Genomic DNA, 26267 nt, shown 5'->3' with positions numbered 1-26267 from the left:
TACACCGCAATACTGCCCGCGCGATACGACCCCCACTGCGCAACAATACCCTGGGACGATCACGACAGAGTGGCCGCAGCATCGTGATAGACTGATAGTGTACTGGAGCGTCTGTGGCGAGGTTCCGTACACAGGCGAGTCCAGGCAGGATCGTCGCCCCTCATGGTATAGGCGCATTACCAGATCGGGAAGGTTACCCACCCAGAACCTGATTGGCTCCCGAAGGCCCCTGCTATACAAGCCCACCATATTGTCCCGTTGACGCTTAGCCACTGATAAGATGGCGGACCCCTGGAATGTGACCATGTGCTTGACCCTCGCCCCGACCTCGCCGGTTTGCCTCTGTCTTTCTCCACGGGTGGCACTTGCGAACCCCGCACCCCGCGGGCGGCATTTGACTGCCGTTGCCGTGGTCGGTCGATCGTTCTTCAGGGCACGCGTCGGTCGACCAAGAGCTGGGCTATCATGCTTCGCTGGGCTTGGCCCTGCCTAGGCGGTGACCAAGCTTTGCCTGCCCAGCCGGTCCAGCGCCAGCACTGATGGTCCAGAGATCGACAGTGATTGATGCCCTCTACAGTCCATCGTTGCTGGCTAACACGAGCTCTGCCGGCTTTACTCTGCCGATCAATCACCTAAACCTTTGCAGTGGCGGAGCTAGGCCGATAAGGTCGTTCCACCCCCAGCTCCGGCATCTGCCAACCTGGTCGTCTGAAGAGGGCCGTCCAGGTCGCCTTCGAGTAGTGCCCTGGCTGGGGCCGCTGATCTTGGCCACTACGCCCAGTTTGCTCTGCCGTTGTCGAGTCTGCCAAGCGCATGCCGACCTACTACCTCGACCAGCAGCTCCAATTTCCTGGTTGGGAAGGTCAGAGGTCCACGCGCTGCACACGACATCGGATGCCTGCAACGACGAAGTGGTAGGCTAGCCTGGCCAGGGCGATCCCCCGGTCCATCAGCCAAGCCCGCAAACAAACACGCAGGTGACATCTGGTCACGACTAGCCATCGAGCTGCTGGGGATATTCACGAGCTGGACAGCTGGACGTTTGCCATTGTGATCGACATGGCAGAGATAAATATCGCGGCTCCCTCCCGCCGATCTCTGCATCTGGTCTTGGTTCTCCAGCTCACAGCTCTCACATCTCCAACAGTAGACGCTTGTTCAGCCTCGTGGTCGTCCTCCCTATCCTCATCAACAACAATCCACTTGTTCCTTGCACTAGAGACGCCGTCACGATGCACGCCCTCTTCCTCATCTCCCTGGTGCTCCCGCTGGTGTCGGCCGCCCCGGCCCGCCGCGCCACGCCCGCTCCTCTGCTCAAGCCCCGCGACGGCACGATCATCGAGAACAAGTACATTGTCAAGCTCACCGACAGCATCAAGGCTGCTGGTGTCGACGAGGCCCTGAACCTGTTCAAGGCTGATGCCGACCACGTCTACGACGCCGAGGGGTTCAAGGGTTTCTCTGGCCACCTCGAGTCTGACGAGCTCACTGCTCTGCTCAACCACCCCGATGTGAGTATTCCCTAGAGACAGCTATCCATAAACCGGGGGCAGAAGAGTCGAGAGTCCCATGTCGAATAGGCACTGATGAGTTCGCGCCCAACAGGTCGAGTTCATTGAGCACGATGCCGAGGTCACCACCCAGGCCTACACCACCCAGACCGGTGCCACCTGGGGCATCACCCGCATCAGCCACAAGTCGCGCACCGCGACCGGCTACACCTACGACACCAGCGCTGGCGAGGGCACGTGCTCGTACATTATTGACACGGGCATCTACACCACCCACAGCGACTTTGGCGGCCGTGCCACCTTCCTGGCCAACTATGCCAGCGACAGCACCACCGGCGACGGCAACGGCCACGGCACCCACGTTGCCGGCACTGTCGGCTCGACCACCTACGGCGTGGCCAAGAAGACCAAGCTCTACGCTGTCCGCGTTCTCAACGCCAGCGGCAGCGGCACCAACTCTGGTGTCATTGCCGGCATGAACTTTGTCGCCACCGACTCGCAGACTCGCTCGTGCCCTGCGGGCTCCGTCGCCAACATGTCTCTTGGTGGTGGCTACTCTGCTGCCGTCAACGACGCCGCCACTGCTGTAAGTTGGACTCTTGGTCAACCCTTTTTGATAGATTGTGTTTTTCTGTCTGGAGTCCAAGAAGGCTAACGATGGATTTATTTGAAATGAAACAGCTCGTCAACGCCGGTGTCTTCCTGGCTGTTGCCGCTGGCAACTCTGCCGCCAACGCGGCCAACTACTCGCCCGCCTCTGCCGCGGCCGCCTGCACGGTTGGTGCCACGACCTCGACCGACGCCATTGCCAGCTACTCCAACTACGGCGCGCTCGTCGACATCTTTGCGCCCGGCTCGAGCATCACCTCGACCTGGAACAACGGCGGCACCAACAGCATCTCTGGCACCTCGATGGCCTCCCCCCACGTTGCCGGCCTCGGTGCCTACCTGCTGGCCCTCGAGGGTCCCCGCACCCCTGCCGCCCTCTGCACCCGCATCAAGGCCCTGGCCCAGACCGGTGTGCTGAGCGGCATCCCCAGCAGCACCGTCAACCAGCTCGCCTTCAACGGCAACCCCTCTGATTAAGCGTCTGTTCTCCTGACTCTGGGAGCCAAGCCTCGTCGTGGCTCCCAAAACAGGAAGCTCACTAGTGTTTTCTCGGCTGAGAATGGCAGTTGATGATGACGACATTTGATGACGGACTCACAAGCAGTGCCTGCAGGGGGGCTTGGCTCTGCTTATGGCCAGGGATCGATCATTTTGATTACACATGCAGAATCTCTGTGTGGTGGCGGCAGACATTTGGATGCCGATGACGACGACGATGATGATGATGTGGGGGACTGATCTTCTATCTATATATATTTCTCGAGCTTAGCGTGCCAATTGGACATATTGAATCTCTTTCCAGATTGCATCCATCCGCGTCTTCTTGTTCGGCTCGGCGGTGAGAGTTGTGAGGGAGAGGGAGAGAGACCTGGGGTTGGCCGAGTCCCGGCGGGATGGGTCCCCAGCCTGTCAGGGTCCAGGCTAAGCCCGATGGGGCAGCTACGATAGCGTAAACCACCTCTGCCAAACTGGCCATGTGGGTCTTTTTCCTTCCTTTTCCACAGCCTCCGGGCGGTGCTGCGGATGCCGGGGCCCCACTGAAAAATGTCGCCATCGGCCGCCGCAGCCAAGCAAGAGCTCCCCTCCCTCGAGCTCCCCCCACCGCGCCTCGTACACACACAATTTGGAATCCTCGACCTCTACATCGTCATCGTCATCATCCGCGCCGCCCGACTTGATCGCATAATCCAGACGGCCACTGCCCAGCTGCTAGCTCCCTCCTTCTATAAATCCAACAACGACTTCTCTCCCTCTGTCCACCACGGCTTCCGCTTCGTCTCCCCAGCCTCACAACCGCTCCCGTTTCCCGCCTACCAGCTCACCCCTCTCCCACGCCTTCATCATCCTCCTCGTCGCCTTTACCATCTCCACTGCCGCTGCCATGGCCTTCTCCAACCTCGCCATGCCCGCCTTCATGGCCCGCCTATTCCGCCCGCTGACCTCCGTCACCACCAACGTCAGCGGCGCCACCAACGGCGCTGCCGGCATCAACAGAGCCCTGCCCGAAGGTGCCGAGCTCGCCACCATCGCCGCCGGCTGCTTCTGGGGCGTCGAGCACATCTACCGCAAGCACTTCAAGGACGCAAAGAACGGCGGCGGCCTCTACGACGCCCGCGTCGGCTACACCGGCGGCACCACCTCCAACCCCACCTACCGCGATGTCTGCAGTGGGACCACTGGTCGTACGTCTCTCTCTCTCTTTCTCCCCATCTCTGTCATCTCTAATCTCGCCTTCTGTGTCTCCCATGCCCTCTGTTTCCTTCCCGGTGCGCTGACTCTTCTCTCTTTCTTGCATTACAGACGCCGAGGCCCTCCAGATCACCTTTGACCCGACCAAGATCTCGTACCGCGAGCTCATCGAGTTCCTCTACAAGACACACGACCCGACCACCGCCAACCGCCAGGGCAACGACCGCGGCACCCAGTACCGCAGCGCCATCTTCTTCCACTCGCCCCAGCAGGAGGCCATTGCCCGCGAGGTCACCGAGCAGGTCCAGGCCGCCCAGTGGTTCGGCTCCAGCCCCATCACCACCGAGATCAAGCCCGCCACCCAGTGGTACGACGCCGAGGACGGCCACCAGCTCTACCTCGAGCGCAACCCCCACGGCTACCAGTGCGAGAACCACTTCCTGCGCAAGTTTGCGCCCTTGCCCGCGTCTTCCTTGTAAACAAGTGGGTTGTGAAAAAGGGACCACTTGTGTGGAGTAGGGACATTGAGACAAGAAAAAGGAGGGGTTTTGACTTGAATAACAAAAGGAACAGGCGTTTTTCTTTTTCCTGGTCTTTCTTTGGTTTCATTCTATAAACATGGACGAACGGCGTTTACGGGGTCATCTACTGCACACAGTTGGGCTGCATCTGATTATGGGATTGGAACGATACCAACAAACATTTCTTGGGGAGAGCAATTCAACTTTTCTACTGGCACGGGGCGGTGGGGGAACACTTAACCCAATCCGGGGTTCACACAATCACGGAGGATAACAAGCACATGAGATTATATAGGATTCAACACCGCTTCAACACTTGTTCTTCGTGGACTCAACTACATTTGCGCCGGCAGTCCTGTGTTTGTGAAGCTGCCTTAAACCCGCCGCGGGCATGCATTACCCGTGGGGAGGCTGGTCTGCCTTTTTGGCTTTTTTTTGCCTGCCTGCCTGCTTGCCTGCCTGCTTGCTATTTCGAGAGAGAGAGAGAGGACAAAGTGGCCGGAGGCATACATGCACAAACAGCTGGTATTTTCCCTCGGCGGCCGTCCGAAAAAGTTATACCACTTACCAAACAACATCTTGACATGCTCCCCAAGTCCGGAACGTGCTCCCTTCCGTCAGTAGTCATCCGCAGTCAGCGGATCGGGATCCAATATCCTCCCCGTCGCCGGGTCCACGGCATGCTCGATGCTCCATGTTCGCAGCGTGCCCCTCGCCGCGGCCGCCGCTGCTGAACTTGGCGTCCCGCTACAATTACTACTGCTATTACTGCTGCTGCCGCCGACGCTATATGACATGGACCCAAAGTTGGTCAACCTCGCCAAGTCGAGCTCCGACACCTGGGGCACGAACCTCACGCCGCCGCCCTTGTTGTTGTCCGCAGCAGCAGGGCTGCCCGCAAGGCCTTCAAACCGTGCACAGATTGACCCGATCGGCTCGTGGCTGCTGCTGCTGCCGCTGTTGTCCCGGGGGTAGTCCCTCCGAGGCCCAGCGCCCGGGCGGTGGCTGTCCCACTTCCTGCTCAGGTCCATGGTGCCAATATCGATCCACGTCGTGAGGGCGAAGCCCCAGCCGTACGGCTCGGGTAAGGGGATGATGGCGAGGTGCATGTCGGTCGTGCAGCGGTCGCAGCCGAGGACGCGGCCGCCGAGCAGGGCGGGTTCTGTCGTTGGGAGACCGCGGCTGGAGGGGGAGGGAGAGGAGGAGGAGGAGGCAGACCCGGACGTCGAGTATTGGCTGAGGCTCTGGGAGACGACGTTGCCCGGCTGCCCTGCGAGGTCTAGCGGTTCACGGCTGAAGCAGGACGTGTTGTGGTCTCTGTGGACGACGGGTGGTAACGATGTTTCTCTCTTCTGGGAGTAGCAGCACAGGGGGTCGAGGATGAGGTCGTCGATGACATGTTTATACATTTGCAACCACGAGACGTGGTTGCAGGGCCGGTGGATGCCGGGGATGCCCTTGAGGAGGGACGAGTTGCAGGTGTCGCCGCCGCGGGAGCTGTGGAGGAGCTGCAGCCGGAAGAGAAACAAGGCCTGGGGCGTCTTGTCGAGGCTCGCCACGACGTGCTGGCGGCGCAGGAGCATGTCGTCCCCGCGGTATCGCATGCGCAGGGAGACCTGGACGACGTGCCCGGCCCTGCAGAGCGTCTTTGTGTTGTTGACCTGCTGCAGCAGGGCCCTGTGGTCGAGGCCGCGCAGGCGGTGCTTTGTGACTGCGCGCAGCAGCTTGCGCGTGGCCCGGGGCGGCATGTGGCTGCTGCCCTCGTCGTAGTCGGTGCACCGCGCAGACTTGGCCGGGACGTACACCCGGTCTGCAAAGGCGTCAAACGGGTCGTGCATCCCCCGGCACTTGTAGCAGTACACGAGCATCGCAGAGTCCAGGTCCAGCGTGCTCAGCAACATCCCTCGGTACCGCCCGCCCCCGCGCACCGCCTCGTCCGCCTGGCTGATGTACCGGCCCAGCACCCGGTACTCCTCCCCGGGCTTGCCTGTGGAGGGCATCGACCGGCAGAACATGGCAAACAGCTCCTTGCTGGCCAGGGCGAGCAGCACCATCGCCGCCGGCGACAGATACCGGGTGATCTCGTCAAACAGCTCCTGCGGCAGGCCCAGAAGCCTCGAGCCTCGGGGAGCCACTGTGTACTGCTGGGCAGCTCGGAGTTGATTGGCCCATCCTAGCAGCAGCAGCAGCAGCAGCAGGAGGAGGAAAAGGAGCTGATTGACCAACACTAGTCTCATCAACGTCACCATCATCGTCCGCGGGAGCCTGTCCTGGATGCTGCTGCCGGGGCGTAACACCACCGCCGCCAACATCGCTGCCGCAGCTCGAGCTCGAGCCCATCGTCGTGGTTGCCGACCGCCGTGACGAGACGAGCGAGAGCGGCCTCTTGATGACGGCACTCAACCTCTTTCTCATACTGTCCCCAAGATTCCCAAAGAGACTCATGTCAGCAGATTGGTCCTTGTCGTTCTTGATATGAAGAAACCTGGCAATTCCGTCCCCGAGAGAGGGCAATGCTTGAGCTGACAAATGGAAGCATAAAGGGGGACGTACCGCACCATACCGGCACTGCTGGGCGCAGGAATCGCCGGCACCTCATCGCCAGTGGCTCGTTTCATGACGCCGTTGTTGTTAGCTCGTGCTTGAGAAGGGCGGGGAGTGAGCAGCTTCCAAGTCGCCCCTGCCGGCTCTATCTTTCAGGCCCTGATCTCGTCTGTCCTTGTTGGGGATGGGCAAGATCGAACGACAGCAAGAGGCACAAAACTCACAACATGGAGGGGGGACGACACGAGGCCAAGCACGTGTGGTCGGTGTGTCCTGTGCAACCTATTTTCGAAAGCGCACGAGGAGAGGGAGCGAGCTTCATATCCGTGGGGTAAACTCGCCTGGAGATAGAAAGCACAATACTGTGGTCCGCACGCGCGCGAACCGCAATCGGGTTAAGCGGAGGGCAGCCGGCGCGTGACGGCAACGACTCACGGCCTCTGGCTCGCTGACGCTGCTAGTCTCCAACCTTGACGAGCGACTATTGCCAATACTGCTCCAATCTACCCAAAGCATGTCTCTTCTTGTATACGCTGTGTGACGGAGGGACCGGATGTACTACAAAGCACAGGAACCTTCACTATAGCAAGACAAGGCTTCGATGGTGATGCACTAGACTACTAAGGTACCCTAAGGTAGGCTGTTTAATTCGGGCAAGCTATGGGAGCAAGTTGCCGCCGTGTTTTTGGTCATACAGAAAATCACAAACACACTGTCGATCAGGGCACAAGCTCATATTGTATTGTAACTTTGTTTGTTTTCATGCTGATTCTGGGCACAAAAAAAAGTATTTTGGAGTCTTTAAAAGACTGCCTGATTTCGGCTTTGGTCTTCCTCCAACGCAATGAGGAGAGGGGAATAATTCACAACCAACAACAACAACAACTCCTCCAAGTGTGTTTCGCTACGCCTTTTCCCGGCTTCTTCAAAGTCCCCCTTTCACGACGGAGCAGACCCACACTCTCTTGCACACCATAATAATACAGAATAATATTGACAAATGAGAGAGCAGTCGACTGACTTTCAGACGACCGGCTCGCCTACTTTCTCCGCTGCTGCATCATGAGGATCTGCACCATGCGGATAAAGATGTTGAGGAAGTCGAGCTCGAGCGAGATGCTCTCGTTGACGGGGTCCTTCTTGATGACGCCGGCCTCGGCCAGGCGGGCGTGGTGCAGCACCTTCTGGGTGTCGTAGAGCGTGAAGCCGCCAAACACGGCCAGGCCGCCGTACAGCCACAGGCTCTCGGTCAGGGCGAGCGTGCGGGCAGCCGTGGCGGGGATGACCAGGGGAGCGAGGCCGGAGACGGCGACGATGGCCGCGCCCGCGAGCAAGGGGCCGCCGATGTAGAGGTACTTCTCCTGCTTGGCGGTGGCACCGACAAAGGCGATGGATCCCATCATGGCGACGGTGTAGAGGCCGGCGCGGGCGAGGAGGGCACCGGGTGCAAAGGCGACGAGGGGAGCGACAAAGGCCGCCTGGGTGGCGTTGAATGCGGTCCAGAGGGCGTACTTGGGCACGTAGTTGTCCGGGTCGATGGCGCGGGTGCCGAGCATGGTGCCGAAGCTGAGGGCGAGGCCGCCGATGGCGACGACCCAGGGGTTGGTCACCATGAGGCGGTAGACGAAGCCCGAGTTGACCATCTGGCGGGCAGTCAGGCCGATGATGCCGACGCCGAGGCCTGTGTGCAGGAAGGTCGAGTTGAGGTACTCGCGCTCAAAGTAGGGCATGCCGCCATCCTCCCGGGTCTCGCGGTTGAAGACCATGTTGATGGCCACGAGCGTGCCACCAAAGATGGCGCCGCCCGTGAGCAGCCGCCGCATCGTGGAGCCCTGGTCGGCCGTCCGGGCCGCCGTCTCTTGCATGTACGTCCGCCGGGCGCCAGCCTTGAGGAGGGTCGATGTCGCAGGCGAGGAGCGAGCGGTGAAGAAGGCCGGCGACGGCTTGTTGCCGGCAGCGCGCTGGGAGAAGGCGCGGATCGAGCTTGCAACCGGCGATGAGCGCATCGTGGACGACGAGGACTGGAAGGTGGCCTTGGAGATCTGGGGTAGCCTCGTGGCCAGGCGGGCTGGGCCGTGCCGCAGCGTTATCGTGAACGACATGGTGTGGGATGTGTGTGCCTGTGGGATTTGGATGTATGTCGAGATGACCGATGGCGAGAAGGGTGGTGGTGGAGGTGGTGTATATATGGCGCGGGACGGCAAATTTTTATGATGGTCGCTGACGGGATGCAACGAGCAGGCAAGCGCTGGTGATGACGAAGAGTTGACAGTGGCGGGGCGCAGACACCCAGGGCCTGAGGCACCTGGGTGCAGGAGCAGCAGGGAGCTTGGACCACCGAGTGATCCGGTGCTGAGTCACCCGCGCTCGGCTGGCCCGTCGCAGATTCGAGAAACCTCCTCGGCCGGCTAGGTCCGGCTGCCCCGATTAACTCCGGGAGCACTTCCAGACGTCTTCTCATATTCCCTCACCATCATACGCTACCTGTCTCTCTTGGTAATGGCTTCCATTGCGCACAGAGGATATGCAAAGTCCCGGCTAGCTAGCTATGTGACAAATGAAAATCAGACCGCACCTGTGAACCACAATAATAACAACGCCGGGGGTTTAGAATGCTCCGTGTCCATGCATCATCTCATCATCTGAGCCCGTTGGGCCCCTTCTCAACCGCAAAGGCCACTGGTCGCCGGGGCCTGCGGTTGCGCGTGCCCCGCGGCGGCTTCATCGTCATCTTCTTCATGGCCGCCTCGACGCTCGACTCGTCGTTCTCGTCGTAGCCCCATTTCTGGACGCCGTCGGCGCGCACCCAGCCCTCGAGGTTGCGGCACTGGCTGATGTCGGCCCAGACGAGCCGCGTGCACCCGTCGAGGATGCGCTCCATCCCGGCGCCCGTCACGCGCACGCACCCGCGCACGCTCAGCCGCTCCAGCTCGTTGAGGTGCAGCGAGATGCTGCCCAGGCTCTGGTCGCTCACCGCGCTGCCGCAGAAGGCCATCTTGAGCTCCCGCAGCTGCGGCAGCCCAAGAGCTACCACCTCGGTAGCTGTGTCCGAGAGCGCGCAGCAGAACGACAGGTCCAGGTGCGTCAGCGCCTTGGCCGCATTCACCAGCGCCACAATCGCATTGTCCGACAGGTAGGTACAGTCCGCCAGGTAAAGGTGCGTCAGCCGTGTGAACCGGAACGGGGCCCAGGCTTGGAACCCCGCGTCGGATATTGACGTGCATCGCGTCAGTGACAGCCACTCGAGCCGGTTCGAAGCGTGCGCCGCCATGTGTGCCATCGACCGGTCCGTAATGTGCTTGCAGTACGAGAGGTTGAGCCGCCGCAGCTTCGGGCATCCAATCACCGTCCCTGGCGGCGGCAGCGTCACCGTCTGCATCTGTTGCTTCTGGCCTCGACCTTTGCCAGAGTGCGACATGACTATCTGCTTGGTCGTCTGCGGTGCGTGCTCGGGCACCACCCAGCCCACGACCCGCGCAAGCAAGTTGTCGCCCACCTTGCGGCAGTTGCTCCAGTCAACTTCCTCCAGCCCCTTGGCGTTGTCGCTCATGTCCAGAATCTGGTTGGCCGACACGTCCCACACAGACTTCATCTTCCACACCTGGATGTCCTTGCCACAAGTCTTCCACAGAGCAGAGAACCCTTCGTCTGTGACGTGGAAGCAGTTGCTGACGTCCATCCTCCTCGGCCGCGTGCCCAGGAATGGAGCCAGGATGTCGGCGAGCACGTGGTCCGTGATGGTGCGGTTGTACTGCGACAGATCGACATCGGTGCATAACCTCGGCGACGTTGACAGCAGCGCGCGCCACTGGCTCGAGATGATGCGCAGCTTGAACAGCTCGCCAATCTCGAGGTGCTGGAAGATGGACACCAGGATGTCGTCGGACAGGCGGCATTGCTGAAGTGGACTTGGGCGGGACGACAGTATCCGCGCCTTCTTTGTGGGACCTTCAACGTTCGGAGAGAAGCCCGACGGCGAGGACGGCGACGGGGCGGAGAACTTTGCCGCCAGGGCAGTATCGAGGGGCCGTTGCCGCAAGACTTTCGGGGATGATATGCTCGACGACGATTCTGCTGCTCCTGTGGAATTGGTAGTACTGTTATTGTTGGGGATTGGCGGTGCTATTGAGCCTCGTCGGCGGCTCCTCATATTCTCCATGTCGACACTGAGGAATGGGTCCGGGTCTTTGGGCTTGAGCTGGTCTGCCTCATCCTTCACCGGGGAGGCAGGTTTTGAGGGCGTCGTAAAGGTCATCTGCGGTGTGATTGTTGTCGGCGTCCCCGACTCGACGTGCCTGTTGGTCTCGCTCGCGTCCGTCATCTCTACGTCTGCCCCTGCTTCTTTGACCTTGATGCGTGTTTTGGCTGTTCGCACAACCTGATCTCTGATCTCTGGCGGGCAGCGTCTCCACAGCTCGTCTAAAGCATCGCCTGTGATCATCAAGCATTCGACGGTGGTGATGGCGCGGACCGTGGCAGTCCGCCGTAATGACAAGCCCAAGCTTGCAACCTCTCCAAAGTATTGTCCTTGTCGTAGTCTGGGTCTTATCAGAGAGGATCTCTTGGGCTTCGACGGTGCCGGCTCCTTCGACTCTTTGTGGATAACCTCCGCCTCGCCCCTGACCACAAAAAAGATCTCGTTGCCTGGGGTGCCCTCGCGTATTATGTCGCTGAAGGGCGCATATGTCTTTGGCTGTGCACTCATACCCAGAAAGTGCAGGATGTCGGGCGGCAACGTCGAAAAGAGCGGGAGCTCCTTGAGAGTCTGCCTAATGTTGACGAAACCACTGCCGAGGGCACTCCCGGCCGAAGGGTCTTCCATGATTCCAGGACTAGGGGACTTGCGCTTCTTATTGTTGACGACTGTACCTTCCTTGATGACTCCCCTATCGCCCGTGGATACCTCTCCCGGCACAGCTTCCCTCGGGGTGGCTGACGAATTCAGCGCCTTGGTGCCATGACCGCTCTCCTGGCGCTTCTTGTAAAGGATTGACAGACGCTCGTTGGCCTCCTCACGAATAGCCCTCTCCATGTCGGGGAACCCTGGGAGCTCGGCCTGGAGATCCTCCTTCTTGAGCACGAGCAGGAGACATTTGGAGCGAGCAATGATGGTGGCGGTCCGGGGCATGTTCATGAGGACGCCAATTTCGCCAAAGAAGGAGCCGGCCTTGAGCTCGGCATAGATGGCTTCTCCGTCCCTCGAGGTGACGGCAACGACGCCTCGCACCAGCCAGTACATGGCCTTGGCCGCCTCTCCTTCTGTCAGCACGTGGTCGTGTGCCGAGTGGACTTGTGGCCGCAGGTGCTTGCCGATGGCAACAAGGAATTCCTCGGGTGCGGACATGAAGAGGGGAAAGGAGCGCATGCGGTCGAGGAGGTCGAGGGGCATATCGGGGAGCGTAGATGCGGTGAGGGGCGACGGCCGCACGGGTCGGGCAGGATTGGTCTCGACATTGAAGGAGCGGATAAGGGAGGCGGCATCGCCAGCCTGGCCGTTGACGGGGTGGTGGGCGAGGGCCCGGTAGGGCGAAGACGGGCTGCGACTGCGGCGCATGGTGGCAATTTGGGCGGGCTGGACGATTCGAGGATGTGCTTGTCGAGGGTCCACGACGGGGAACGCGTATGTACTGGTCCAGTGATGGGACTGCGCTCCGCTCTGCACACGCTTCGAGCGCTCTGCGGGAGAATCAGTAGCGAACAGTGCTGTCCATGCCCAGGACTGCGAGCGACGTGGTTGGAGGGGACTATGAAGAGGCACAGGCCGGCGGAGAGGGGCAGGACGGCAGGCCTGGACCCCAAGGCTTGCTTGGACCCGGCGCCGTGGGCAGGGTCTGCGTCCTGCGCGTCAGGCAAACGTTTGAGCTGTGGACGATCGTGGAAGATGCCGGCGAGCGGTTGTTGTGGCGCAATCGGTTTCAGCGCTGGTGTCGAGGTGGTTCTCTTGCTCTGTGGAGAGCAAGGGGTTTCAAGGGTCGGCAAGGGCCCGGGTATGGAACCTGGGAGGGCGGCTTATTTGGCTGAATCTGTGTCTATGGCTCGTCAAGACTTGGAACTGGCGGGAGAAGCTGCACAGAAGGCCATGAAGTCAGCAGTGGCACAGGAAACGATTACGCTGGAGGAAGAGGGGGGGGAGAGGAGGGGGGCTCAGGGAAGCGGCTGGCGGTTGATATGATGAGGGTGGGATGGACGCACGTCAAGGTCGGGCTCTCTTGTCTGTGGGGAGAGCTGCTGAGCGGGAGCAAACTGAGGCGGAGGACGGAGGTGCCAGTGCCGGTGCTGGTGCTGGTCGCGTCGCCGGTGGCAGAGAGGGTTGTCGAGACGAGGATTTGCTCTGTCGCGAGCAAGCAGAGGTGGACGGGAGGTGGTGGACTTGGGCAAACGGAGGTCAGGGCGGGATGCAGGAGCAAGGGGTACACTGCACTGCCGGGAGGTGCGAAGATCGCGCAGCGACGTGGGGCAGCGTGCCAGCCGGGCAGCCGTAACCACGAGCGCGGGTCGCCAGGGGTCGCGGCCGTGCACGAAGCGAGGAGGGTGCTGGCAGGAGCAGGCGGAAAAAAAATTGCCAGGGAGGAGGGGAGAGTGTGTCTACACCTCGTCCTGCCCGGGGGTTTGGTGTCGCGAGATTGATTGCTTACTGTCCTCCTGTCCTGGCCCCTCGGCGTGGTGGGTGGGAGTGCGTGGCCACAGCTACCGTTGATTGAGCGAGTGAGCGAGTGACGTGGCGTGCAGGCGCTGGAGGCTGCTACGCAGAGAGTCGGCTGCAGTAATTGTCTCGAGATGTCGTCGACGCCAGCAAGCAAGACCCTTGGATGATGTCGACAATGAGGCACCTGAGCAAGTGCCTGTGAGCTGCTCCCACTGCGGGTGGGCAGGGCAGGGCAGGGCAGGGCGGCGGCGGCAGTGGAACTCTAATGACAGCGGGCAGGCCCGGGCGGGTCCTCCGTCCCGAACAATCGTCATGCCCCTCGTGACTGCCCAGCTGCCCGTGGGAGCTTGTGCGGATCCCAGGCCAGTCCTGCTCAACCACATTTTCCCATCCGGTACTAGACCACGCAGGCTAGACTAGCTCGGCACCTTCCTTGACCAACGTGGAAGCTGGGACACGTCCGAGCGGCACCTCATCTTCCATGACTTGACTCAGTCTCGCTTGCAGCTGCCCCCATGTGGAAGCAAGTACTTACCATTATGGTAATCAAGTGCTTACGTACTTAGAGTACCTTATGGTACTCAGTCCACCTGGGCAGTCGTCCACTCATTGCAACAACCACGACACACACAGGCACACACATTCAGACACGCACACACAATGCACCAAGTGCACAGCCACGTCCGTGTCGAGCCGGCGCAAGACGCCGACTTTGCACAACTGGCCGCCATTGTCGCCATGTGCTTCAGCGACATGCCCGTCGAAACAGCCATCAATGGCCCTCCCACATCTTCCAACCTCGAGGCCACAGCCCAGCGCTATCGGCACGCCGACCGCCTGCATCGACAGCAGCACGCCCTGCCAGCCGCCATCAAGTGCGTCTATACTGATCCAGAGTCCGGTGACGAAACCATCGTGGGCACCGCCCAGTGGTACATCTTTCCCCGCCAGAGGACAGCGCAGGACTCAGCTGCTCCGCATTACCTTCTTGCGTGCGACTGGGTAAACAGCGGCCACGAAAGGGCCAAAATCACAAACTTCTTCCAGCCCTTCCTCGAGGGCCGTGTTCGCTGGATGGGTAGCAGTCCGCACGGCACACTCATGTACCTGGCAGTCCTGCCGGCCTGGCGGAGGCAGGGCATCGCAACCAGGTGCGTGCAATGGGGACTCGACAGGTGCCAACAGCTCGGCATCCCTGCGTACCTCGAAGCAAGCGACTTGGGCGCGCCAGTGTATGAAAAGCTGGGGTTCAAGACTGTGGACCGCATCGAGTCCGAATGGGAAACCATACCGTGCGGCTGTCCAATCATGATCAAATATCCAGCCGATGGCAATCAGTCTAAAGGGTGACAGGATAACCCGGCCGAGGCTCGTGGCAACGTCTCATCCGAGACTCGACAACGTAAAGGCCGCTTATACATGTGCAGGCTTTCCTGCCCATCGGTGGGAAGTCTACAGAACGCAGGCCCGTGATGAGGCCGTCTCTAGCCGAGACTCGCCCCTTGCCCAGAATGCGGTTGCTCTTGTTAGCTGATAATGCATCCTCCTGGGCCTTTTAATCATGCTGTCTATGTCCACGTTCCTCGCGGTCCTTCGCGGGCACAAACCCCAGAGCTTGTGGCGCAAACAAGCATGCTGGGATCCAGCCAAGCTCAGAATCTGCACACATACTGGCTCACCTCCTGTCATGGCCGCAGATATTGCTCGATACTCCTCGGAGGCTTTAGTATACCATGCCCATGCCGAATCGCCATGGGTCTCTTCAGGCGCATTCGGTAGCTCAGGCATCCGTGGTAGCTGCCCTGCGGCGATGCGAATCGCCTCACATCACCCCTGGGGCCGGCTTACACCAACTCACACACTCAGAGCATGCCGACCAACGTTTCATTGCCCTGTGAGATCGCACGCTCAGAAACACCGTAGCCTCCAAACTTATCTCTCGTCAATCCATGATACTCCCGTAGTCTGAAGCTGCGTGCTGACACATGCCACTCAAGCAGGTCGTGCCCTGCAGAGCATGGCTGCTTGCTTACCCGATAGGACGAGACAAGTAGGGTTCAAATGGCCTCCCCAACCACCGGAGCTTATTTAAGATCAGGTTCGAGAACCGACATTGCTCAGCTTGGATTTGCTATCCACGAAATCCTGCCGCTAGCATCGTGGTTCCCACTATATGAGCTGGACAAAGTCCGACCAACACTGGCCCAACTGACAGGATATACTTACCGCAAGGGCATGAACCACAAGCGTTCCTACGGACGGTAGCTCCCCGGATCGCTGTTCGGAAACGACAGGTCTTCCAGAGATGCTTAATCCCGTGCCTGATTTAGCAACCCGGAAAACCCCGCATCTCGCCTGTCCAGAGCAACCCCCACCAGCTCGCTTACATCATAGTCCTCAGTCACGTAGAGTCATGCACTGGACCAGTCTTTATAGTCAGGTAGCTGGGCAAATGTTGGCCTGGATAACGAGCCATGGTATGATCTTAACTCCGTCCATAGAGCCGCTGGGCACTTATGCGGGAACAAACTTGACCCTGACTCGTCCCAAGATACGAAGCCGAGCCTGCATTCATCTTAAGTAGTATTGCGCGTGGGGTCGCATGGGATCTGTTATCTCTGCAGTGTTTAGCCGTATGTATGACATGTTGACCGAGCACAGCACCGTCTCTTATCACGACACGATAGATCGTCCAGGCCGACGTCCGCTGCATCGGATCCACTTGCGAACAGTGTGCGACGGTGTGCTGGTGTCGGAGTCTGCCGACGGAGATGTTGAACCCCACACCGGCTCACTGATAAGCACTCTTGCGGGCAGGCAGAACCGCCGGTAAAGCTTCTACGGAGCGCTTCATCCTGGGGGTTAAGCTTTTGGGGTCCAACCGCAGACGTTGAACTTATCGACGCCACGGGTCTCGAGAGCGGGTCGCCCCGCCGTTTTGTGGCTTATCAAAACTTGTCAGTCTCCGCGCCCTTGTCTTGACTGCCATTTGGAACACCTGCAGGTATAATCTGGGGTCTTGAACGCCGGAAGAGCGAGTCAGACAATTTGGCAGGTTACATGCAGGGCGTAGGTCCCCATTGTGAGCCATGCCTGGTCGGAAAATATGGCCATGAGCCATTCATTCCCTAGATAAGGCGCACCGAGAGTACATTTACAGCTCATGTATAAAATAGCCAACATGATCAATTTCACCAAGACGAGTTCCCGAAGACTTCTCTCGGCAGGCTATTGTCATTATTGGATATCCTCGTTGCCATGAAGTGCACCATTCCTCTTGCGCCTCTGCTACTGAGCAGCGCCGTCTCGGCTGCCTCGCTATCTTCTCTACCTGTCGAGCTCGAGACACGATCCGAGCTTGACTCTCGGCTTGCCAATGTCCACATAACTCGCCGTGGCGAGGTCCAAGGAGCCGTGACCTATACTTACGGCGCATGCACCAGCTTAGACAAGCGAGATGCTCACCACACCATCTCCAGAGCCGCGCGACCCCGCAAGGGAGTCGACTCACGACTCGTCTGGGTTGCACCTGAAGATGTCTCCTCGGGAGGGTGCATATCGGCCTGGGACTCGACTGACAAGCTGGTCGGCCGCAGCAGCCCACAGCACTTCACGTCGGACCTCAAGAGACGAAAGCGGAGTGGGCCGAGCAGTATTGAGATGAACCGCGAGGATGGTTTCGATACTTGGGGCCCCTGGTTTGATGGTGTGGCTCTGCTCGAGGCGAAAGCACTCGCCGATGTCGACGTCGCTGCGGCCAAGAGCAAGACTGTCGGCATTGCAGGAGCCGGGATGTCCGGTCTCATGACCTGGCTCGTCTTGCACCAGTCTGGCTTTACGAACCTGACAATCCTCGAAGCTGGCCAGAGACTCGGCGGTCGCGTCAGGACCGAGTATCTCACCGGAGGTCCCTTTGACTACTCGTACCAGGAGATGGGACCCATGCGTTTCCCCAAAGAAATCACCATCAAGAACCAGACCTACAATATCACAGACCACCAGCTGGTTTTCCAGCTCGCCGCCGAGCTGAATGAGCTGAACAACCACGCAGCTAACTGGAGTGTCGACTTCATCCCCTGGATCCAATCTACTCCCAATGGCCTGTCATACAAGAACGGCTTCAAGCTGCCCGACACGGGCATGCCCCCGACGCTGGCACAGATCAAGGCCAATTCATCGCTTGGCGGCCCTCCTATGATCATTGATGCCGCCACACAAACACTCCAGGAAAAGATTGACGCCATCACCAGCGATGAAGACCTCATGATTGCCGTGGCCACAAACATGCACAAGGCTCATAGCGAGTTCCTCGCTGCAGGCCTCGGTGGAAAGGGCGGGGATTCATGGTCCGAATTCGGATACATGGTCAACTACCTCAACGCCACGCTCAACTCGACCGCCATCGTCGGTGGCGACAGCTCCTCCTTCTGGGGGACCATATACGACAACGTCTACTTTAGCGCGTCGGCCTGGCGCACCATTGACGGCGGTCTGTCCCGCTTGCCCGCTGCCTTCCATCCTCTGGTCGACGGCGTCACGCGGATGGGCAACTGGGTCGACGGCTTCTCCTTCGACTCGTGCAAGCAGAAGGTCTCGCTGTCCCTGAAGAACAAAAAGGCAGAGGAATTCGACTACGCCATCATCGCCATGCCCTTTTCGCAGGTGCGCAAGTGGCGGCTGCCACAATGGCTTCCCTCGACGATCACCAGCGCGATCAAGAACCTGCCGATGGGCGGTGCTTGCAAGGTCGCGCTCGAGTACCGCACGCGGTTCTGGGAGCACCTCGAGAACCCCATCATCGGCGGGTGTTCCACGACCACGGACATCCCCGGCGTGGGTAGCGTGTGCTACCCCTCGGGCAACATCAACGGCACCGGCCCGGCCACCATCCTCGCGAGCTATGCGAGCGGGGACTGGGCCACGCGGTGGTTGTCCTTCAGCGAGGAAGAGCATGTGCAGTACATGGTTGACGCGATGGCGGAAATCCACGGCGACGTGGCGAGCAGGGAGTACACTGGCAAGTACAACAGGAAGTGCTGGTTCTTGGACCCCTTGGCGAGTGGCAGCTGGGCAGAGCCCGAGATAGGGCAGCATCAGCTGTACTTGCCAGAGTATTTCAAGACGTACAACAATATCATCTTCGTGGGAGAGCAGACTAGCTATACGCATGCTTGGATCGCAAGTGCACTAGAGTCCGGTGTACGCGGCGCGGTGCAGCTGCTGTTGGAGTTGGGCCTGGTCGATGAGGCGAAAGCTGCTGTCACTAAGTGGATGGCGAGATGGATCGAGGTCTAAGCAGATGAGGAGCGGGATATAGTAGGCAAAGATTAGAGGGAACTCGATGATCTACATGCCTGAAGACGATGCTTCAGGCTGCTTGCGCTTCACTTCCGCTGGCTGCATCGCTACCTGAGTCCTCTTTGTACACGTCATACTTGTACTGCGAGCCAATATGATCGTCTCGCAGCCTGGCCTGGCCCTTGCCATAAACCCTCTCTCTTGCCGTGAGATTCTCCTCACCAGGGCCCGGGAGGTCCTCCCTGTAGATACCTCGCCTCTTGAGCTCCGGGATGAGCAGCTCCACGACGTCCTCGAAACTGCCGGGAGTGGTCACATAGGCAATATTGAAGCCGTCAAGATCGCCCTCCTCGATCCACTTCTCCATGTCGTCCGCGACTGTCGCGGGGCTGCCCACGGCGACGTGTCCCAAGCCACCGATTGATGCCTTTTCCGCCACGACTCGCGGAGTCCACTTTGGCACGTCCGGACTGGTCGCTGTAAAGGACTCGAGCACGCTGCGCACCTTGTTCGCCTCGACCGAGTCGGCCTCGCTGAGCTCCTTGTCCAGCGGGATCTTGGACAAGTCGATGCCCGTCCAGCCCGAGACCAGCACGAGTCCTCCGATGGTCGACACGTGCTTGAGCAGTTCTGCGTGCTTGGCCTGGGCCTCCTCGTCTGTCCTGCCGACGATGGGCGTGTACGTCGCAAAGAACTTTATCGACTGCGGGTCGCGGCCCTTGGAGGCCGCGAGCTGGCGGATCTTGGCAATCTTGGGTTTCAGAAGAGCCGCGGAGTGCGACGACACAAAGATGGCCTCGGCGTGTGTCGAAGCGAATTCGGACCCGGCAGGCGAGGTGCCCGCCTGGAACAGGAAGGGTGTCCTTTGCCTAGAGGGGTCAACAATATGCTTCGTGTCGATGTTGAAGTATGTGCCCGAGTGCTTGATTGTGCGGATCTGGTCTGGGTCAAAGTATGCATCGTTGGCTGCGTCCGCAATTATGGCCTTGTCAGACCAGGAGCCTTCCCATAGCCTAGATGTTGGCCCTTGTGCTTAGTTGTCTCCTTGGATACCAGTTGTGTCCTGGTGATAGATGCCCTTAGGGGCAGGGTGACTCACTTATACAAAACTCGAAGGTACTCGTCGGCCTGCAGATACCGCTCATCGTGCTCAATGGGCGTCTCGAGCCCAATGGCCTTGAAAGCCGCCTTCTTCCATGATGTCACAATGTTCCACCCAAAACGACCCTGCGTGAAATGATCGAGGGTCGAGAAACGCTTGGCAAGAAGGAATGGAGGCTCAAACGATGTCGATGCGGTGATTGCAAATGACAGATTCTTGGTTACTGCTGCCATTGCAGAGATTGCCCGAGGAGATTGTTCGTAAGAATCGATTTGCCGCATCCATCCTCATACAAGCGCTACGTACAATAGTAGGATCGGTCACTGGCCACTGGGCGGCCCTCCTGATACAGTTGTCCAAGCTACCTTCGTATGTATCGTAGCCGCCATATGTGTCGGCCAGGAAGAGGGCGTTGAAACCGCCCCTATCAAGCAATTTTGCCAGCTCGATCCAATACGTCAAGTCGCGTTTAGTCGTTGACTTGTCCACTGGATTCTGCGGGAGCGAGGGAAAAAAAAAAGGAAGAAAAGACGTCAGATTCATATGCCCATGCACAATAGCCTTTTCTCATACAGGATACTCACCTTCCATTGCCCGGGAGAAAGATGCCCAATGGTGGACATGTCAAAGGCATTGAGCAGGATCTTTTTCTTGTCCGTGGAACCCATCTTGGTCGCTGGTTTCTGTTGCGTGTAGTGGACTGTCACCACTGATCTTGTCTTGTGACTAGCGATAGCTAGCAAGAAGATTGTGCTGGCTTAACTCAATCGACGGGTCGTCATAAAGTACCCAAGCATATTTTGGTCAGGTCAAGGTGGACCAATTGCGAGCTGCATGAGCTATAGGAGATGCCATGACGGCGTGCTCCGCGACCGGCTGCAGCTTGCATCAACCGGCGCGGTTCGTCACCACGACCCCAGATTATGTGATTGATAACGCAACCATCCTAGGGCCTGACGCGCTCCCAATCACCATGTCTCGAATACGACCAGGCAGTCTCCACCTCATGCCGGCCGAGGATAGTGGCTTCGGCTCCGTCGAATCTCCATCCAATCATCAAGATGCTGCAAACACTTGTCACGGACGTTGCATTGTGTTGGACCTTGCCGCTGCAAGGTGAGCAGAATCAGGAAAGGGATAGGTGGGGTCGTGCGATGGCGCGATGGCGTGAGGAACACCCCCTATGGTGTGCCAACACTCTCCAAATGATCCCCAAATGATCTCCAAGAAAGTCTCCAATTCTCCGATAGCGATGGCCGAACGCGGTAGACTGAGAGTCATAATAATGTGTCAGGCAAAAACAAGTATTCACCGTGTTTTGACAGGTGTGTTCCGGGGCGTTCTGTTCCCGGCCATCAGCTCTGGTAGGGAAAGGGAACCAGGGACAGTGAAACTGGCTACTGTCCAGATTTGAGAATGCAAGTTCCTGGCACTCAGCTGCCACTGCCATAAGATGCTTGATGGCATGCGAGTCTCACATTGGACAAGATAACCCAAGTATCGCGTCAATAACTTTTGCACGGTTCTCACAAGGATGACTGATAGACACATGATGGTCTCTGAAATGATTTGCGCGCGATGCATGTTGCGGGTGGTTGAATCCCTATTGGTGTAACTCAATGTAACCCAGTCTGTTATATATCCAGGACACATGTGCTTTTTGTCCTGCTTCTGAGCGAGCACTTGGATATCACGTTCTCCCGACATTGTGTGTCCAGCCACTTCTTCCAAAGTCCGACACGCCCAGATTGACTATGGTCCTCAGGTTTCAGATCTTTGTGGGACCAGTTTCCACGTTGTTGACATCCGAACCAGTACCCTCCTCATCGCGATGGTATTCTTCCACGACAGTGGATCGCTCGACTCTGCTCGGGAAGATTAGTGATTAGCATGATACGCGCCCTGTAGACAGGTACTCCATACTCGACGGAGACTTACGTTTCTTTGCGTTTGAAATACAGCCTCAGCCCATGTGTCGCCACAATGAGCGCGATCGCACACCCCAGACAGAAAGCGAAACCCTTGGGGTACCGTGGTGCCTCCACAGTTGGAAAGACCAACAGCGGTATCCAGGCTGTCGAAGATTGCGATACGGCGTTGATGAGAACCAGTGTGAACGCCCGCTCCTCTGGAGAAGCTCTTAGCAGGGTGTTGACCCAGCCGTGGAACACACTTGAGAGTGCGACAGAGGCATAAATTGTCGAGAAGGCGAACCAGAGTCCTGGCTCGGGAATATTCCAAACGGTTAAAAGCAGCAGACCCAAGGCGTTCCACGCCGATGATAGCGTAATGGCCCACGCAGGACCGAGAAGTAGGTCTGACGCAAAGCAAATGAAGATAGTGTAGAATATTCCCAATGCAGGAGCAATAGTGCCCAGCTCGTTCACACGGGATGTGCTATAACGACCGAGACTCTTGATCCAGAGCAAAAAGGTTCCGGCGCTCGTGTGGTCTCCCGCGTTCCAGAACAACACGTCGACTGTAATGATGACCCAAAAGTGTGGGCTAGTGAGGATCTTGCGCAGGTTGCCAACCTTGAACCTGCCATGGGAAACATGGCCAGCCCTTTTCAGACGATCAATTGAGCCGTCAATGTCGGCCTGTTTGAGAACCCGTCGATTCGGCTGGTCAGGTGTGCCGGGAATGACGAAATAGCCCAAGATACCGACAGGGATGGTGATGAGGGCGCAGATGATGTACATCCACCGCCATCCGGAGAGACCCTTGACCCCTTCCAGGCTGGCCGACGCGGCAGCTTGAATAAGACCAGCCGTGAGGGTACCAAGGGAGAGACCAATGTAAAAGATGCCTCCACGCCGACCGATTTCGTCTCCTCTGTACCACGATCCGAAAATGTAGTGCATGGCGGGGAAGAATGCCGCTTCGAACCAGCCGACCAAGAACCGATAGGCTGCCAATTCAGCAAAGGAAGTTACTCGGTACTGGAGGAGCGTAAACACTCCCCAAGCAATGTCTAGAAACGGAATCGTCCAATACATAGGTACGTGTGTGAAGAGGAAAAGGAAGGGGATCTGCCCCGTCACCGCGCCGACAATGTAGAACGTCTGCAGCTGGACCAACTCGTTACCCTTGAAGCCCAGCTCATCTTTGAGCCCGGCGACATAGGCATTGTTGAGGTTAGATTGGTCGAGGTACTTCACCCAGTATGACAAGACGGCATAGGGTACGATGAGGAGATCGAGTTTGTTGATGAGCTTTCTGTCGGCGGCGGTGTCGAGCTCGTCGGAGTACCAACGGAGACTATACCACTTCCTACTACTGGGAGCAGAAGACCCCATGGTGCTCAGTGCTTATTGAAAGAAGATAGTGGTGGAATGTGTACTAAGGACGATGCAGTGTTCGGCACGTTCCCCAACTGGAAAAGAAGAGCCCTGTGTTGGAGGAATGAGGCGTGCTTGTGATGCTACATCATCACACACCACTTCACCACGACAAGAGGTTCTTATCTGCAATTCGGGCAAATCACGGCACGGTTCTAGAACACCCTTGCAGATCTTTTCTCCATGGCAGCTTTTTGCATGGCAATCACCGACATCGCTCTTCAGCTTTGTGCCGTTGAGGAAAGCACGTGGCCGCCACATATTGTGCGATATTCAGGGATGGTGGGACAATCAGTAGCACCAATTTAGGAAGCCAGCGAGGTAGGACGGTGGCCAGCCTGAAAATTACGTGCAGTTGAGAATTCTGTAGGGGCCCGACTACAGGAATGCGTCTTAATCACGTGAGATGATGCGAGGAAGCCTGATGCATGGACACCGGAAGGGGCCCCGGACGGGAGCGCCAACGGAACCCCACGCGTGCATGGGCCCCAAGAGCATCTGCATTGACCCATGTTAATTAGGGATTACAAGTATTTGGCGATCACAGTGCAAGCTACTGAGTTGGTTCATCCACGCGGATGTATTCATCGGCTTGTTCCCTGATCCAAAGCCCCTTTGACACTAAATCAAGCAAAATTTTATTAACAAACTTTGGCAATGGCAATCAACAGCGATGGCTTGCCCGGCTCACGCCTTGTGATTGGAGACAACACCGCCGCGGGCATCAGGCACGAGCCAGGCAAGGAGACAGCGGCTGTAACCACCACTCCTGTCATTGTCAGCCAAGGCGCGGGAAGTCCCAAATACCACAGCCCAGCTTCCTACCCAGTGCCGGACTTTGCGGTGCTAGATCGCCATCTGGACGAGCCCCGCGAGCTCAAAGTTGCTGTTATCGGGGCTGGCTTAGCTGGCATCACAGCCGGAGTCCTGCTCCCCGCCAAGGTCCCGGGCATCAAACTGACAATCTTTGAGAAAAATGCGGATGTGGTAGGTGGCTCTTGAATATTGCTTGGTGCATATATGGCTCGTTCCCTGTTGACCAAGTCGCGATATAGGGGGGAGTCTGGTTCGAGAACGTGTATCCAGGAGTAAGGTGTGATGTGCCGGCGCACGTCTACCAGTCGAGTGTTGAAGGAAATCCACAGTGGTCGGAGAAGTTTGCACAGGGCGCCGAGATTCGCGACTATTGGCAGTCTGTTGCACGCAAGCACAATGTCTACGAATACCTGAAATCGTCCCACGAAGTCAAGGAGCTGCAATGGGACCAGGGGACAGGGAAGTGGGTGATCGACATTGAAAATCTCAAAGCGAAGCAACGGTTTACTGAGAGATTCGATTTCGTCTTGACAGCAATCGGCCGTTTCAATGCCTGGAAGCTGCCCGATTACCCAGGCCGTGACGAGTATCAAGGCCACCTCAGACATGCACAAAATTGGGACCCCAGTGTTGATCCCACAGGTAAACGCGTCGCCATCATTGGCAATGGTGCGAGTGGGATCCAGCTCGTGTCGAACTTGCAGAAGAGGGTTGCGCGTCTTGACCACTATGCGAGGAACCCGACCTGGATCGCAGCCTCGTTTTCTGGGGACGAAACATCTATTGAGGCCATCCCTATTGATCCGAAGGTCAAGGCAACCTTTGATGACCCTCAAGAATACCTGGCCTTCCGCAAGTTACAGACGGAAAAGTACTGGAGGCGCATACATGGTTGGCTAAAAAACCACCAGGACAATACTTCAGCACAGGACGAGTATGCGGATAATCTACGCACCAAGCTAGTCAAGAAGCCCGATCTCATCGAAAAACTCACGCCAACCTTTTCGCCACACTGTCGCCGCTTGACCCCTGGTCCAGGTTACCTCGAGGCCCTTGCGGAGGACCACGTCGAATACATCAATACGCACATAGAAAGATTTACGCCAACAGGAATTCAAACCGTCGACGGCAAGCACCGAGAGGTAGATGCGATCTTCTGTGCCACGGGGGGACACGGCCAGGTTCCGCTCTTCAAGATCCGAGGGCTTAATGGTATAGAGCTCGGGGACATGTGGAGGCCCAAAGGCCAAGGTTCAGTTGATGGTTACGGGTTTCCTTACACATATCTCGGGCTGGGAACCCCTGGATTTCCCAATCTTGGTTTCTTGCTCGGCCCCAACGGCTCGGGGCGATCTGGGACTGTGCCATTCGCTGCCGAGATCCACGCCACCTTCTATGCCAAACTGCTTCGAAAGATCTCTCGCGAAGGGATCAGAACAATCCAGCCCAGCCGCGAGGCGGCTGATGATTTTGTTCGGTGGAGCGACGCGTTCTTCAACACGACTGTACTCTCGGAGAACTGCAGCTCGTGGTACAACGGCGGCCAGCCTGGGGGTCGGGTATATGGTCTTTGGCCAGGCAGTGCAGCCCATTTGGCGTCTATTCTTAGGGAACCGAGGTGGGAGGATTGGGAGTACGAATACCTTGAGGTGCGAGACTCTCAAAGAGATGGTTTGGTGAACAATAGGTTTGTTTGGTATTTCGGCAATGGCAGCACGAGAAAGGAGGTTGACCCGGACGTCGACATGACCGCCTACTTGAAGTTGCCAGAGCAAGTCGACTTGAGAGATCTCCACGAAAGCTGGTGGAGCATTCCGTGAGCATAGAAGGCTGATCTCACAGAGGCCGTGTAGCTGTTAAGCGTGAAGCTCCGTAACTTTCTGGAATACGAGAAGATATTGGTTAGACTGCCATGCAACCCTTTGGCGACCCAGAATCATCGATCGGCTTACTGGCATGCAATTGCCAGCTAGTGATCTTGGCCGTGAAGTCCCATTCCTGGGCAACGTGCCACTCAAAGGTCTGCTCGCAACTCCACCGTTGTCTCTTACCATGGTTTTCCCTTCTTCTCCAAGCGGTGCAGCCACTACCAATCAAGAGACGAAAGATACGGTTACTCGTCCGCCGAGCTCAATGACTGAATGACATGATTACTGGCCTTGTTTGTGTGCGCACTTGTGATCTGCATGG

General features: G+C 58.1%; 10 protein-coding genes across 10 annotated transcripts; 5 read left to right on the top strand and 5 right to left on the bottom strand.

The window, feature by feature from the left end:
• The first annotated feature begins 971 nt into the window (after nucleotides 1-971).
• B0I36DRAFT_81962 (subtilisin-like serine protease-like protein PR1A) lies at nucleotides 972-2782 on the top strand. The gene is made up of 3 exons (XM_046163395.1): nucleotides 972-1511; nucleotides 1606-2097; nucleotides 2193-2782. The coding sequence occupies exons 1-3, from the start codon at nucleotides 1233-1235 to the stop codon at nucleotides 2595-2597; spliced, it is 1176 nt and encodes a 391-aa protein (XP_046014638.1). The 5' UTR covers nucleotides 972-1232; the 3' UTR covers nucleotides 2598-2782.
• A 740-nt stretch (nucleotides 2783-3522) lies between these two features.
• B0I36DRAFT_372514 (peptide methionine sulfoxide reductase MsrA) lies at nucleotides 3523-4288 on the top strand (the record flags this gene model as incomplete). The annotated part of the gene is made up of 2 exons (XM_046160125.1): nucleotides 3523-3802; nucleotides 3921-4288. 2 exons carry the CDS (start codon nucleotides 3523-3525, stop codon nucleotides 4286-4288), a joined length of 648 nt encoding a protein of 215 aa, XP_046014637.1.
• Nucleotides 4289-4672: 384 nt separating this feature from the next.
• B0I36DRAFT_316494 (uncharacterized protein) lies at nucleotides 4673-6476 on the bottom strand. The gene has a single exon (XM_046153035.1). It carries the CDS (start codon nucleotides 6382-6384, stop codon nucleotides 4948-4950), a length of 1437 nt encoding a protein of 478 aa, XP_046014636.1. The 5' UTR covers nucleotides 6385-6476; the 3' UTR covers nucleotides 4673-4947.
• Nucleotides 6477-6576: 100 nt separating this feature from the next.
• B0I36DRAFT_381456 (uncharacterized protein) lies at nucleotides 6577-7219 on the bottom strand (the record flags this gene model as incomplete). Its single annotated transcript, XM_046160860.1, has 3 exons — nucleotides 7099-7219; nucleotides 6884-6924; nucleotides 6577-6746 (listed from the first exon to the last, which is right to left on the bottom strand). Coding segments are annotated over exons 2-3 (177 nt in total), but the record flags the coding sequence as incomplete, so codon positions are not given.
• Nucleotides 7220-7914: 695 nt separating this feature from the next.
• On the bottom strand, nucleotides 7915-12428 carry B0I36DRAFT_372513 (uncharacterized protein; the record flags this gene model as incomplete). Its single annotated transcript, XM_046160124.1, has 3 exons — nucleotides 7915-8994; nucleotides 9627-10874; nucleotides 10917-12428. 3 exons carry the CDS (start codon nucleotides 12426-12428, stop codon nucleotides 7915-7917), a joined length of 3840 nt encoding a protein of 1279 aa, XP_046014634.1.
• Nucleotides 12429-13967: 1539 nt separating this feature from the next.
• B0I36DRAFT_81937 (acyl-CoA N-acyltransferase) lies at nucleotides 13968-14976 on the top strand. Its single transcript, XM_046163394.1, has one exon. It carries the CDS (start codon nucleotides 14181-14183, stop codon nucleotides 14868-14870), a length of 690 nt encoding a protein of 229 aa, XP_046014633.1. The 5' UTR covers nucleotides 13968-14180; the 3' UTR covers nucleotides 14871-14976.
• Nucleotides 14977-16778: 1802 nt separating this feature from the next.
• On the top strand, nucleotides 16779-18815 carry B0I36DRAFT_238610 (flavin-containing amine oxidoreductase-domain containing protein; the record flags this gene model as incomplete). Its single annotated transcript, XM_046149627.1, has 1 exon — nucleotides 16779-18815. The coding sequence occupies one exon, from the start codon at nucleotides 16779-16781 to the stop codon at nucleotides 18813-18815; it is 2037 nt and encodes a 678-aa protein (XP_046014632.1).
• Nucleotides 18816-18852: 37 nt separating this feature from the next.
• B0I36DRAFT_404992 (xenobiotic compound monooxygenase, DszA family) lies at nucleotides 18853-20588 on the bottom strand (the record flags this gene model as incomplete). The annotated part of the gene is given in 4 exon segments (XM_046161782.1): nucleotides 18853-19831; nucleotides 19918-20206; nucleotides 20223-20415; nucleotides 20505-20588. 4 exon segments carry the CDS (start codon nucleotides 20586-20588, stop codon nucleotides 18889-18891), a joined length of 1509 nt encoding a protein of 502 aa, XP_046014631.1. The 3' UTR covers nucleotides 18853-18888.
• A 1266-nt stretch (nucleotides 20589-21854) lies between these two features.
• On the bottom strand, nucleotides 21855-23219 carry B0I36DRAFT_239837 (vitamin H transporter; the record flags this gene model as incomplete). The annotated part of the gene is made up of 1 exon (XM_046149719.1): nucleotides 21855-23219. One exon carries the CDS (start codon nucleotides 23217-23219, stop codon nucleotides 21855-21857), a length of 1365 nt encoding a protein of 454 aa, XP_046014630.1.
• A 699-nt stretch (nucleotides 23220-23918) lies between these two features.
• Nucleotides 23919-25897, top strand: B0I36DRAFT_238872 (uncharacterized protein; the record flags this gene model as incomplete). Its single annotated transcript, XM_046149650.1, has 2 exons — nucleotides 23919-24248; nucleotides 24317-25897. 2 exons carry the CDS (start codon nucleotides 23919-23921, stop codon nucleotides 25895-25897), a joined length of 1911 nt encoding a protein of 636 aa, XP_046014629.1.
• Nucleotides 25898-26267: the final 370 nt, after the last annotated feature.

Source organism: Microdochium trichocladiopsis, assembly GCF_020744255.1.
Source record: "Microdochium trichocladiopsis strain MPI-CAGE-CH-0230 chromosome Unknown B0I36scaffold_3, whole genome shotgun sequence".
Classification (NCBI taxonomy): Eukaryota; Fungi; Ascomycota; class Sordariomycetes; order Xylariales; family Microdochiaceae; genus Microdochium; species Microdochium trichocladiopsis.
This window is presented reverse-complemented; position numbering and strand designations above follow the sequence as displayed.